Here is a 13,917-nt window from a genome sequence, read left to right on the forward strand (position 1 = left end):
CTCCACATATTCAGCTATCCAGAAGCTCTCCAAACCCAGTTCCCTTGGGTTTTTATAATGTCAGCATTCCTCCCCTAGAGTATAGGGCAAAACCCTCTCTGGGGAGGGCCTTAAAGACCTACAATTTAGAACAATGGGGAAATATTAGAGTCCTGCCTTGGGACAGATAAAAGGAGGGTAAGAGAAGGTCAGAGGCCTGCCCCTGAGGCCTAAACACACCCAGCACTATAACAAAAGACTGTAACAAAAAGCTACAGGAGTTAGGAGCCAGGAACCAGAGGACCAAAACCAATATATATACATAACAACACAACTGGTATTTTCAGTTCTGCATACTATGAAATTAAAGACTTAAGTAAATTGAGTAAATAGTAGTTTGTTTTTTTTAATTTCACAGATCCATAGAGTTAACTCCTGAGTTATATGCTTACAACCCCAAAGTTGTTTACTGTCACTGGAGCTGTGCCTATACCTGCCTGGCATATTCTTATGACATATTGAAGCTAGGAAGTTGGAAATTGATAGAAAATTGTGTCACTTGTAGCAGAACTAAGGCAATATGGACTATGTTGTGCCCTATCATCTGGAATACTTTCCTGAAAGCAACGAAGGTCATCATTACCAAATATTTGTAGGACCCCAATTCTGTACTAAGTGCTAGTGATGTGATAGGAAGCAAGACACAATAGAACTAGCTATCTCTATATTAGTGACTTAATCTAAAACAGAGTTTCTATTGTAATCGGTTTCCTGTTTCTCTTAGAATATTTAAAGGTTTTACCACTGTCTTTAAGATTCTGCAGGATCATACAGCTTCCTGAGTTTTAAAACTCTTCGTTAGCAACTTCTGCACTATCCCACCTGGGTACTTTAGTTCTGGTGGCCTCTTTCGTTTTCTAAAAGAACATCAGTTCCTTAGCATGTGATCTTTCATCTTTTGGTAGATCTCTGCCCCTTCTCCTTTCAGAGCACAGCCTCCTTCTCACATTGCTAAGATTCAGCATCCGTATTACCTTCCCACATCAACTTTCCTTGAACCCACTTCCTCCACCTGGATCTCCCTGTTTATTCTTCATGAGAGAACCCTGCTTTTTTGTAGCATTTTTCTGAATTTGTCATCACATACTTATTTCCTTGTTAATGTGCCTCTTCTCACCAGATCCCAAGCACCATGTAAGTAGGAATGAAGTATTATTTCAAAGACCCAAGTCTGAAATGGTTTATCTGCTTATACTTTATGACTAAGGTACACATGTACATGTATTCTATTTGACTAATATTTGAGGAAACAAACATGGGGGAAAGGAGTAGATAACACCTACTTTATTTTTAAAGGATTTAAGGTATATCTAACTAAGGAACTTCCCTTTTTTTGAGAGGGAATCTTGCTCTGTTACCCAGGCTGGAGTACAGTGGCATGATCGCGGCTCACTGTAACCTCTGCCTCCTGAGTTCAAGCAATTCTCCTGCCTCAGCCTCTTGAGTAGCTGGGATTACAGGCGCATGCCACCATGCCTGGCAAATTTTTGTATTTTTAGTGGAGATGGGGTTTTGCCATGTTGGCCAGGCTGGTCTAGAGCTCCTGACCTCAGGTGATCTGCCCGCCTCAGCCTCCCAAAGTGCTGGGATTAAAGGCGTGAGCCACCCCACCCATCCCCATTTTAAATCTTATTCTCACTTTGAGGTGAAGTTAACCTCAGAGAACTTTGAAGATGTCAACCTTCTCACTTTGTTCATTTATTCAACAAATGTTTATTGAGCCCCTACTGTGTGCCCAGCCATTTTAAACATTGAGGATACTATTGAATAAGAGACAGAGCCCAAGCCTTCCAGCATCTTGCATGCTAGTAAACAGATAGTTAATAAATAAGAAAATAAATGAATGTATAATATAACCTCAAGTAGTGATTATCAATAATATGAAGGAAATAGAGTAGAGGTAGGAGTTGCAAATAAGTGGGGATTATGGTTGTCTTAGGCAAGATGTTTAGACAAGGCTTTGCTTAGGAGGTGCTATTTGAGGAGATATGTGAATAATGGAGTGGGGTGAGTCATGGGAAGCACTGGTCAAAGAGTATTTTGGGCAGAGGAAACAGCAAGTACAAAAACTCCAAGACAGGAAGAATTATGCCACATGCATGGAAAAGAGAGATGACCAGTATGGCTGGACTAAGAAGAGCGTTAGAGCATAAGGTCTGAGAGGTATCAAGCGGCCAGAACTCATGTAGTGTTTTGTAAACCAAGATAAGGCATTTGAATTTATTCTACGTGTGATAGGAAGTCCTTGGAAGGTTTTGAGTATGGAGGTGGGATGCAGGTAACATATTAGCTCTATTGAGGAGATCTAGGAGGCAGCAAGAGTAGACGTATGGAAACCAGTTTGTAGGATGCTTTTGCAGTGGTACAGACAAGATAAGAATTGCTTTGACTCTAGCAGTGTTACAGGTAATGAAAAGAAGTTAGACTTGGAATATATTTTGAATTTAGAGCCAATATGACTTGCCTGGTGTCTTGGATAAGTGTGAGAGAAAGAATAATTAATGATGACTCCTTTTCTTTTTTGCTTTGGGCAACTGGATATAAGGAGTGATTTAATGATATGGTAAACACTAGGGAGAAGCAGGCCTTTTTTGGGGGGCAGATAGTAGAGGATGGTTAAAGTTTATTTTATACATAGACATAAAGTGAAGATGTTGAGTAAGGTCAAATAGGACAGATGCTTCTGAAATACTCCTTCAAGGCTATTTAGTATTGGACGAATAAAGCATTGTTACCTTTATGGCTCTACTTCCTAGCATAGAGTCTAGTACAGAATAGACATACAACACATACTGTGTGGATGGATGGATAACTAGGCATACAATCATTCATTTGAGGAAACAGAGTGTTTTTTGTATAATTGCACTCATAGGTGTAAATAAGAATCACAACCATAATAATATCAAATATTATATAATACTCTGTGTCAAGCACTGTTCCCAATTCTTAACATAATTAATTCACTTAATTCTCATATAGTATGATTTAAGTTACTACTATTATCATTAGTATCTCTGATCTACAGTTGAGAAACTTATCAAAGGTCATGCCGCTAACAGGTGGCCAGGATGTGAACCCATGTACTGTGGTTCCAGAGTTTGTGCTCTTACCTCCTACACAATACTTTTCCCATGATCAGGACATACTCATCACCATAAACCAGTATCTATATATCTGTGTGACCATTTAGTTTAGGAAGATGGAACGATAAAAGTGATATTTGAATGAAATATGAAGGCTGTTGATGAAAAATACCACCTTAATCCTTGAAAGAGAAATTTAGTATAATCCTGTTGGGTGAATCCAAAGCACAAACTAAGTTTTAATTCATATCAGAAAAGTATGTAAAATACCTAATTAGTAAAAAAAAAAAAATACCTAATTAGTGTACTTAACTCTTATTAATCACATATCTTTGCAAGGTCTCGAAGTCTCCTAAAATGTCATTGTTTGAGAGAAAAAATTGGTAGTAGGCCACTTTTGAATGTATGTGGGTTTATACTCATATCATTTTAGTTAAATAAAGATATTCAATTCATCCATGACTAGGAAGTATAAAATATTTAGTATAACAATATATGTATTAGTTGGAATGAATTTCTTAAGTGTTAATTGTTAGCATTATTTTACTCAAATGAAAGCTTTATTTATACTGCAGTGCCCCTAATGAATATCAGAAAGGATGACTTGTCAACAAAAATTATATGATGGGAGTTGTAGAGTCTCCTTCTTTTTCCAAAGCATATGTGCCACCTTCTCTTTATTTCCCCCCATAAAATCCAGCTCCTGTAGGACACCATCTCTTCTGATGCGTCCAGAGGAGACAACTCATGCTCACAATCTCCACTTTGAGAATTATTTCTGTAGTGAGTCACTATTACAGATAATAACCCATCTCCTGTTGGTCTGCTGGAACTGAAAAAGGGCTGAAAATTGTTAAAATTTTTACACTGATATGTGTGATGACCATATGATTATCATACCTCTTTTTATTCACAACTTATCAAGTACCTGCTTGACATATAGAGAGGAAAAGAGTAAATTTAAGAAAAGACCATTTTTTCTCCTGAAAGTTTAGAGTTGAGAGCACATCTTTAACACATTCATACATACATCCAAGAGATTCAAATAAAATAAGCCAAATCACTGAAAGCTGAAAAAAGAATTGAATGTTCAAGTGGCTACCGTGTAGTCACTTCATGTGATATATCATGTAATCCTGCAAAATGAGTGCTGTATTTCAAGTAATGAAACTGAGGATCAGAGAGCAAAACTTCATTACTAGTAAACTTCAAATTAGTAAACAAGAATTTGAGCTTATATATCTCTAATTTCAGAACATATGCTTTTATTGCTAATGGCCTTTTTTTTTTTTTTTACTTGTTCTTCATTCTTTTTTGGTTGAGATGAATTGAGAGCAGGATAAATAAGAAAAATAGTGTTTAGGAATGTATTGCTTAGGCATGAGTAACTCCTATTTGAAGGAACTGTTGAGTAATCGCCATTTTTTTTCGTTCTTTTTATATTTCTCCTCCATGCATAATTTCTGCATCTCCCAGCTTGCCTATTTGTCTGTTTTGTTTTGGTACTTTTATATTAGAGACTTTCCTGAAATATTTGATTGCCTCTCATATATAAGAGTAAATCACTAAAACTTAGAAGCTCTGAGCACCTGGGTGAGGTTTGTGAACTTCATTGTATAGTTATTTAATACAGCAATTTCTTAAGAAACCCCCACTTAATATCTTTAGGTCTTTTATCCTGTTACTCAGTATCTCACTGCCCAAAGTATCTGGTATCACCACTTCCAGATCCTTTTGGTGGGTTAAAAATTTATCTGGTTTGTCTGTTGGCTTTCCTTACTGCTGAGTTCCAGTTAGTCTTTTCTCATCTGCTGAGTAGGTTGCCACTTGTATATCTGCCTTCCAGCTTTCAAAATTTTGTATCTGCAGCCTGAGCAACATAGGTAGACCCTGTCTCTACAAAAATTTTTTAGAAAATTAGCTGGGCACCATGGCATATTCCTATAGTCCCAGCTATTCAGGAGGCTGCAGTGAGCCATGATCATGCCACTGTGCTCCAGGCTGGGTGACAGAGCAGTACTCTGTCTCTCACAAAAAAAAAAAAAAAAAAAAAAAAAAAAAAAAAGTCGTATCTGAAAGGTTAGTGTCTTTTAAAATAAGTCAGTTTATTTCCATTTTCGTGGGGTTTTATGAGAGAGAGTTAATGTATGCATTCAGTTTGCCATCTTTAACCAACATTGTTTATCTTCTGAAGATTCCATTTAATTTAGTTTGTTGTAGTTTTAGTCATCCAGAAGTTTACCATTTGTATGAAATTCAGATCTGTTCATATGTTTTGCCCACTTTTGAATGGAATCGTTTTTTTCTTATAAATTTGTTTAAGTTCCTTGTAGACTCTAGATATTAGATTTTTCCAGTTGGATAGATTACAAAAATTTTCTCCTATTCTGTAGGTTGTCTGTTCACTCTGATGATAGTTTCTTTTGCTTGCAGAAATTCTTGAGTTTAATTAGATCCCATTTGTCAATTTCTGCTTTTGTTGTGATTGTTTTTGGCATTTTCATCATAAAATCTTTGCCCATGCCTATGTCCTGAATGATATTGCCTAGATTTTCTTCTAGCGTTTTTATAGTTTGGGTTTTACATTTAAGTCTTTAACCCATTTTGAGTTAATTTTTGCATAAGGTGTAAGGAAGGGGTCTAGTTTCAATTTTCTGCATATGACTAGCCATTTAGGGAATCCTTTCCCCATTGCTTGTTTTTGGTAGGTTTGTGAAAGATCGGATGGTTGTAGGTGTGTGGTCTTATTTCCGAGTCCTCTACTCTGTTCCATTGATATGTGTGTGTGTTCTTGTACCAGTACCATGCTGTTTTCGTTACTAAAGCCTTGTAGTATAGTTTGAAGTCAGATAGTGTGATGCCTCCAGCTTGTTCTTTTTGCTTAGAATTGTCTTGGATATTTGGGCTCTTTTTTGGTTCCATATGAATTTTAAAATAGTTTTTTCTAATTCTGTGAAGAATATCAATGATAGTTTAATGGGAATAGCATTGAATCTATAAATAACTTTGGGGCTTATGGCCCGTTTCACAATATTGATTCTTTCTATTTATAAGCATGGAATGTTTTTCCATTTGTTTGTGTCCTCTCTTATTTCCTTGAGCAGTGGTTTGTAGTTCTCCTTGAAGAGGTTCTTCACTTCCCTTGGTAGCTGTATTCCTAGGTATTACATTCTTTTTGCAGCAATTGTGAATTGGAGTTCATTCATGATTTGGCTCTTTGCTTGCTTGTTGGTGGTGTATAGGAATACTAGCAATTATTGCACATTGATATTTTTATACTGAGACTTTGTTGAAGTTGCTTATCAGCTTAAGAAGCTTTTGGACTGAGATGATGAGGTTTTCTAAATATAGGATCCTATTTGAATACCCTTTATTTCTTTCTCTTGCCTAAGGGCCCTGGCCAGAACTTCCAATACTGTGTTGAATAGAAGTGGTGAGAGAGGGCATCCTTGTCTTGTGCTGGTTTTCAAGGGGAATGCTTTCAGCTTTTGCCCATTCAGTATTTATTGGCTGTGGATTTGTCATAGATGGCTCTTATTATTTTGAGGTATATTCCTTGAATACCTAGTTTATTGAGGGTTTTTAACATGATGTTGAAATTTATCAAAGGCCTCTTCTGCAACCCCAGATAATCATGTGGTTTTTGTCTTTAGTTCTGTTTATGTGATGAATCATGTTTATTGATTTGTATGTGTTGAATCAGCCTTGCATTCTGGGGATGAAGCCAGCTTGATCATAGTAGGCAAGCTTTTTGATGTATGCTAGATTTGGTTCGCCAGTATTTTATTGTGGATTTTTGCATTGATGTTCATCTGAAATATTGGCCTTAAGTTTTCTTTTTTTATTGTATCTCTGCTAGGTTTTGGTATCAGGATAATGCTGGCCTCACAAGTAAATTAGGGAGGAGTCCCTTCCTTTAAGTTTTTTAGAATAGTTTCAGTAGAAATTTGTACCTCTGGTGGAAATTTCAGCTCTGAATCTGTCTGATTCTGGAATTTTTTTTTGGTTGGTAGGCTATTTATTACTGCCTCAATTTCAGAACACATTATTAGTCTATTTAGGGATTTTATTTCTTTCTGGTTCAGTCTTGGGACAGTATATATATATCCAGGAATGTATTCGTTTCTTCTAGATTTTTTAGTTTATGTGTATATATTTCTGTGGGGTAAGGGTGATACCGCCTTTATAATTTGACTGTGTTCATTTGATTATTCTCTCTTTCCTTCTTTATTAGTCTAGGTAGTGGTCTATTTTATTAATTTTTTTCAAAAAATCAGCTCCTGGAATCCAATTGATTTTTATTTTTTTGAAGGGTTTTTTGTATCTCTCCTTCAGTTCTGCTCTGATCTTGGTTATTTCTTGCCTTCTGCTAGCTTTGGGGTTTGTTTGCTCTTTGAACTGGTTTTAGTATCAATATTGTACTAGCTTCATAAAATGAGATGAGGAATGTTTCTACTTTTTCCATTCTAGGAAGAATCTGAATAAAAGTGGAATTATCTCTCCCTTGAATGTTTGGTAGAATTTACTGGTAAAACCAAATGAGCCTGATGTTTTCTTTATGAGAAGACTTTAAATTATTGATTCAAGTTATTTAATAGTTGTAGGACTATTTACATTGTTTTATTTATTTTTTATTGAGTTTTGGTAATTTGTATGTTTGTAGGAATTTTCCACTTGGTCTAAGTTTTCCAATTTATTGATATAAAATTATTCATAGTAATTCCCTATTATCTTTTTAATCTTTGTGATTATGTCCCATTTTTCACTCCTAATACTGCCTATCTGTCTCTTTTCTTTATTGTGATAAATCTGCCTGGAGATTTGTTTAATTTTATTTGTTGTTTCAAAGAACCCATTTTTAGTTTTGTTGACCAAACTGTTTTATCTTTATTTTCAGTTTCACTAAATTCTGCCCATATCTTCATTTCTTTCTTTCTACTTTCTTTTTTTTTTTCTGTCTTTCCCCCTAACTTCTAACTTATTTTCTAATATAAACATTGAAGGTTACACATTTTCTACTCCTTTTTTTGTGTGAAGTACAAAAATTGGCAATTGGGAATTTCAAAGTGGAGAAAAATATTTCATTTTGACTTTTAAATTGCCACTGTCTGTTGTGCCTAAAGTTCATAGTGCTGATCATGTCAAACCATATGATTTTGATATGTACCTGGGAAAGTTATGCTTATTTATGTGGTTTTAATTTCATCATGTTTCATATAGGATTCACCTTTATTTGATCTTATTAAACAATCAAAGGACCGAGAAGGACCAACTGATCACCTTGAATCTGCTTGTCCTCTTAATGTTCCTCTCCAGAATAATCACACTGCAGCAGATATGTAAGTAAAATATATGTTATGTTGTCCATTCAAACTGCAAATAGATTTTAAGCATAAGTGTAATGTAAGGTTCTATAAAGAAACTGTAGCGAATAGAATTTTGAATAAGACATTGTTTCTAGTTTTAAGAAATTAGTAATGTAAGATACATGATCCAAATAAAGTCATATAAAAGAGTACAGAGCGCTACTGAATCACCTAGGATTTGCATAATGAGAGCAGTTTTCATGGCAGAGTTGGCAGTTTAGGTGGAATAGGATTTCAACATGGAAACTGGAGAGGATAGAGGAGCCAGAGGAGTGTGTTCCAAGAGTCAGAATGGCATGAACTCAAAAGTATCAAAGGAAGCAGAAAACATTTTTCAGAGTGTGCAGGTCAGTCCATTTGGAGTGAAGCATAGGATAAGTATAGGGAGAAGTTTGGGATATGGACTTACACACAGTTGGTTAGTGTGTGATGATGATGGGAAAAGAAAATGTAAACCAAAAAGTATCTGAAACAGGTCTCAATCAATGTAGAAGCTTACTTTGCCATGGTTAAGAATATGCCCAGGAGAGAAATCTGTGCCTTTCTCCAATGATGATTTTGAGGGCTCCAATATTTCAATGGGAAAAGTAGTCTGGAGGGGAAAGAAAAAGGGTATGGTAATCCACATGTTGCAAGGGAAAAGGAGCAGATAGAGAAATAGTCAATTATATATCTGTCTTATGCTGAGTAAATCAACACTTTACGTAAGATAAGGTGAACATAGAATAGCTATCTGTGGAAGTATTTAACCTTGTATCTGTATTTATCTGTGTGGGAACAAAAGGAAAGGCAGTTTCTTGCATGACTCATGTTTCAGCTTAAATTTTTCCTTTTGGCATAGTGAATTGGGATCCCAAGTGTTTATTTTCCTTTCACAGAAGCAATAGCTAACTATGTGCTGGGCAGTGCCTAAGTACTTAAGATTTATTTTTTCATTTAATCTTCATAACAGCCCTATAAGGCAGTAGATGCTGCTGTCAGCCTGTTATCTATAAAACAGGAATTAGAGAAATAAGATAACTTGCCTAAGGTCAACAGAAATCAAACCCAAGCTATCTAATCCCAAAGCCCAGGCTTTTAATCACTCTAGCTACATTGCCTTTCACAGAAATGTGCCTACTGTTTTGTTTCTGTTTAATTCTGTGTAGGAATTGACATTACAGTATTCTGTATAGTGCAGGGGTCATTTTCTAGAGATGTCATTTTCATGCTAACTTGTACTCAAAGTGTTTCTGGCATATGGAGACTCTGCCTTCATGTATACATTTATTTCCTAGGTAATACTTTGTATAAATAAGTTAAGCATTGTTTTTTTTAAAATTCAACATGCAGTCATCTTATTGAATTTTAACTGCCAGGAAGTGGTATACGCACTGGGAGTACAGAAGTTAGATGGTCTGGGTCCTTCCCCTCATAGAACTTACATTCTGGAGGAGGAACACAGGCAGTGAACAAGTAAACCAAGATGTAAGATGATTTTAGAGTATAATAAATGCTATCAAGGAAATAAACTTAGTTGGATTTAGGAACAGAAAGAAAGAAATCCTAGTGTGGCTGGGGTATTGGAAGAGGAGAATGGCGCAAGATGAGATTGAAGAGCTAAGCTGGGGTAGATCTTGTAGGTTCCCACAGGCCATAGTAAGGAGTTTGGATTCTTTAAGGGTAGTGGGAAACCATTTAAGCAGGAATGCAGCTTGCTATAATTTGTATTTTTAAAGGTCCACTTTCTGACTGCTATCTGAAGTAAAGGTGGGTTTGGAGGAAAGAAAGGGACAAGGCAAGGCAGAAAGCGAGGAGACCAGTTTAGGGACTATTTCTGTATTTCAGATGAGGAATATAGGTGACTTGGTCTAAGGAATGGCATTGGAAGCAGAAATTGAGAGATCTGGGGTGTATATAGAGATAAATTAATAGGTTTTACATTGGTTTTATGTTAGATTTCAGGAATTTGGAAAATTTAGAAATTAAAAATAACTCCTAGATTTTTGTCTTAAGACACTAGATGTAATGTGGAGCTATTCTTTGAGATAGGAAAGGAAATCCAGAGCTCTTCTTTGTTCTTATTAAGTCTGAGATGCAAGTAGTTATATCCGGTAGGTAATTGGATATTTACACCTGGAACTTCAGAGACTAACTTTTGCCTGAGTTAAGCCAGTTTATGATACTGTCGGTTAGTGAACTGAATGAAAATCCAAAGTGTATAGTAGACCAGACACTGGTCCTTCTAAAATCATTGTGATAATGAGTTGCTTTACTTAATGTGCTAGTTAATATACTACATGTTGTAGAAATATCCACAGTAAGTTACAAATTCCACTTCCTGTTCTCTTTGTTCTTAAATTTTATGTCTTTAAAAATAAGTTTATTTGCCAGCTACCAAAAGAAAATTAGAAAGTAGATCAAGATTATTCTGTTAAATAGGGGGCAGCACAGAGTGATAATATTTGCTAATATCCTTGCCTTGAGTTATGCCTGATATATTTAGTATACAAGTATAAATCTGAATAATGTTATTTGAAGTATTAATTTATAGAATTCTGTACTGTGTAATTTAGGTGTGTGTAAATCTGTGTGTATAACTGAAATCTTAGATATGAACCATAGTTATCACTAAAAAAATTTTTAGGAGGAGAATCACAAAAACATGATAACACTATTTAATATCAATAATTATTTTTTAAGCTGGAATCATCTTATGGTCTCAATCCCACTGTAATTATTAAAATTGAACATTATAGATAATAAGGTAATAATCCCCAGGAAAAGCCATTTGTTAAAATAGATATGATGATGACAAGCAGTTTTCCTGTTAATTTATCTTTCCCAGCTTGCATTTAAATAGTCTGCTCAGTGAATTTGGTTTAGAATAACCAATTAAATAGACAAGATGTATCTGGGTCTACAACCTTAAAATGTGTGTATAGTCTGTGATTCTTAGCCAACTTCAAATGAACGCTTTTTTCTTTGAATACATCTAGGTATCTTTCTCCTGTAAGATCCCCAAAGAAAAAAGGTTCAGCTACACGTGTAAATTCTACTGCAAATGCAGAGACACAAGCAACCTCAGCCTTCCAGACCCAGAAGCCATTGAAATCTACCTCTCTTTCACTGTTTTATAAAAAAGGTTAGTAGATGATTATTTTCAAGAGCATGGACTCTGAAACTAGGCTGACTGGGTTCAAAGAATGTTTCTTCTACTTTCTAGGTACATCACTGGGCAAGTCATTTAATATTTCTGTGGCTCAGTTCCCTCATCTATAAAATGGAAATGATAACGTTGCGGGATCTTTCCTGACTATTCACAGAGTTGTTTTTCTGTCTGGAAACCTCTGTGGCTGGTGGTGCCTTTGACCGAGTTTTGCTTGGGCCCACTGGGCTCATTTCACCCACTTGGCCTGACAGACTGCACTCGGCTCACACTACCGGCCTGGGTCCCATGCCTGCCAGGAGCAAGTCAGATGTGGAATGGAAAGGGGTGTGTGAGCAGGCATGGGGCCCAGCCACTGCACACAGTCAGAAATGCTGGCTGCTGCAGCAGGACAGGCAGCTCCAGGTGCTGGCACAGGTGCTGGCTCTCTGTGAGGCTGCAGCTGGACTAGGTGCACCACAAACATTTTCCACAGCTGGCACCAGGGACAATAACAGGTCATGGTCCTCTTTGATAATCTCTTTCCTGATTTTATTCAAGTAAGAATTATACTGAGCTTTACAGGCATATTGTAAGATATCATCCTTAGGTTAGAGCAGTGGTTTTCAAAGTGTTGTTTCCAACCAGCAGAATTCACATCACCTGGAAATTGTAGAAATGAGAATTCTGTGGCCCCAACCTAGATCCACTCAGTCAGAAACTCTAAGATAGGGCCCCCAAAACCTTGTTTTAACAACCCTCCAGCTAAGTCTGATGTATACTAAAGCTTAAGACCACCGAGATAAATTCTTAGCTTTAAAAATTTCAAATTATGCAAGTCATTGAAAGAGACATATAAAGGGTCTTTATATAATATTTAAAGTAGGTGAACGAAAATTCAATTTTATGGATTCCTTTTTGCCAAATTTGCATTTTCAGTAGCATTTTTTATAGACTAAATAAATTTCATACTGCAGTCATTTTACATTTAGGTAACCTCCAAGTTTACCATTTTTCAACAGACTATGTTCCATTGGTATTTTATAGAGAAATGTGTGGCTTAATTTTTTTAGGATTAGAAAAATTAATAGATTGGCAATTCTATAATTTAAAAAAATGATTGTTCCTCTTGAATATTAATAGTGGGAATGACCAATGGTGAGTGATTGTTAATGAAACTGAAACAAACCCTATTGGGTTTGTCTAGTTTTACAGTGTCTCATGACCTTTCCTCCACTACTTCCCACTTCTGCCCCAATTTCATGCCATAATAGTTGATTCAGCAAGTATCATTCTGCCTTCTATGTACCTAGAACTGTGCTAACACAGGAATCAATTATTTTTCAGGAAAATAGTGGTAGAAAAATCTTAAACATCACCGCTAAAGAACTTATTCATGTAACCAAACACTACCTGTTCCCCTGGAAACCTATTTTTTTAAAACTCATGCCTACATAATGAAGCCTCCATAAAAACCCAAAAGGACTTGGTTCTGGGAGCTTTCTGAATATCTGCCCAACTGGAGGTTCCTGGAGAATAGCATGCCTGGGGAGTGCACGGAAATTCCATGCCCCTTCTGCTTTCCTTCATCTGTATCCCTTGTACTATATCCTTCATAATAAACCAGTAAAAATAGTTCTCTGAGGGGAAAAAAGAAGAGTGGTAAAATGAAGTTTCTTTTAAAAGGCTACTTAACAGCATTATAATTAGAGCAGTTTTACGATTTGAAAAAAGTCTACTGGTAATTCAAAATGAGCAGTAAAAATGACTAATTGTTCTTATCTCCACAGTGTATCGGCTAGCATATCTCCGGCTAAATACACTGTGTGAACGCCTTCTGTCTGAGCACCCAGAACTAGAACACATCATCTGGACCCTTTTCCAGCACACACTGCAGAATGAGTATGAACTCATGAGAGACAGGCATTTGGACCAAGTAAGAAAATCAAGCACTTCACCTTCTCTCCTCCCTACTTACTTGTTAACTGATTTCTTTTTTGTTTTGTTTTGTTTTGAGATGGAGTCTCACTCTCTTGCCCAGGCTGGAGTGCAGTGGCGTGACCTCGGCTCACTGCAACCTCTGCCTCCTGGGTTCAAGTGATTCTCCTGCCTCAGCTTCCCAAGTAGCCGGGATTACAGGTGTGCACCACCATGCCTGGCTAATTTTTGTATTTTAGTAGAGATGGGTTTTCACCATGTTGGCCAGGCTGCTCTCAAACTTCTGACCTCAGGTGATCCATCTGCCTACACCTCCCAAAGTGCTGAGATTATAGGTTTGAGCCACCTCACCCAGCCTTGTTAA

General features: G+C 36.5%; 1 protein-coding gene across 2 annotated transcripts in view; it reads left to right on the forward strand.

Moving 5' to 3' along the window:
• The window catches only part of RB1 (RB transcriptional corepressor 1), a 160,941-nt gene that overhangs the window by 131,306 nt on the left and 15,718 nt on the right, over nt 1-13,917 (forward strand). For both annotated transcript variants that reach the window (XM_064373559.1, XM_012465151.2), the window contains exons 18-20: nt 8,343-8,461; nt 11,467-11,612; nt 13,406-13,551. In XM_064373559.1, the coding sequence (XP_064229629.1) occupies nt 8,343-8,461; nt 11,467-11,612; nt 13,406-13,551 (411 nt within the window). The remainder of the gene's footprint in view (nt 1-8,342; nt 8,462-11,466; nt 11,613-13,405; nt 13,552-13,917) is intronic.

This window comes from Aotus nancymaae, unplaced genomic scaffold, assembly GCF_030222135.1.
Source record: "Aotus nancymaae isolate 86718 unplaced genomic scaffold, 86718_ANA_hifiasm-v0.15.2.pri h1tg000009l, whole genome shotgun sequence".
In the NCBI taxonomy this organism is placed as follows: Eukaryota; Metazoa; Chordata; class Mammalia; order Primates; family Aotidae; genus Aotus; species Aotus nancymaae.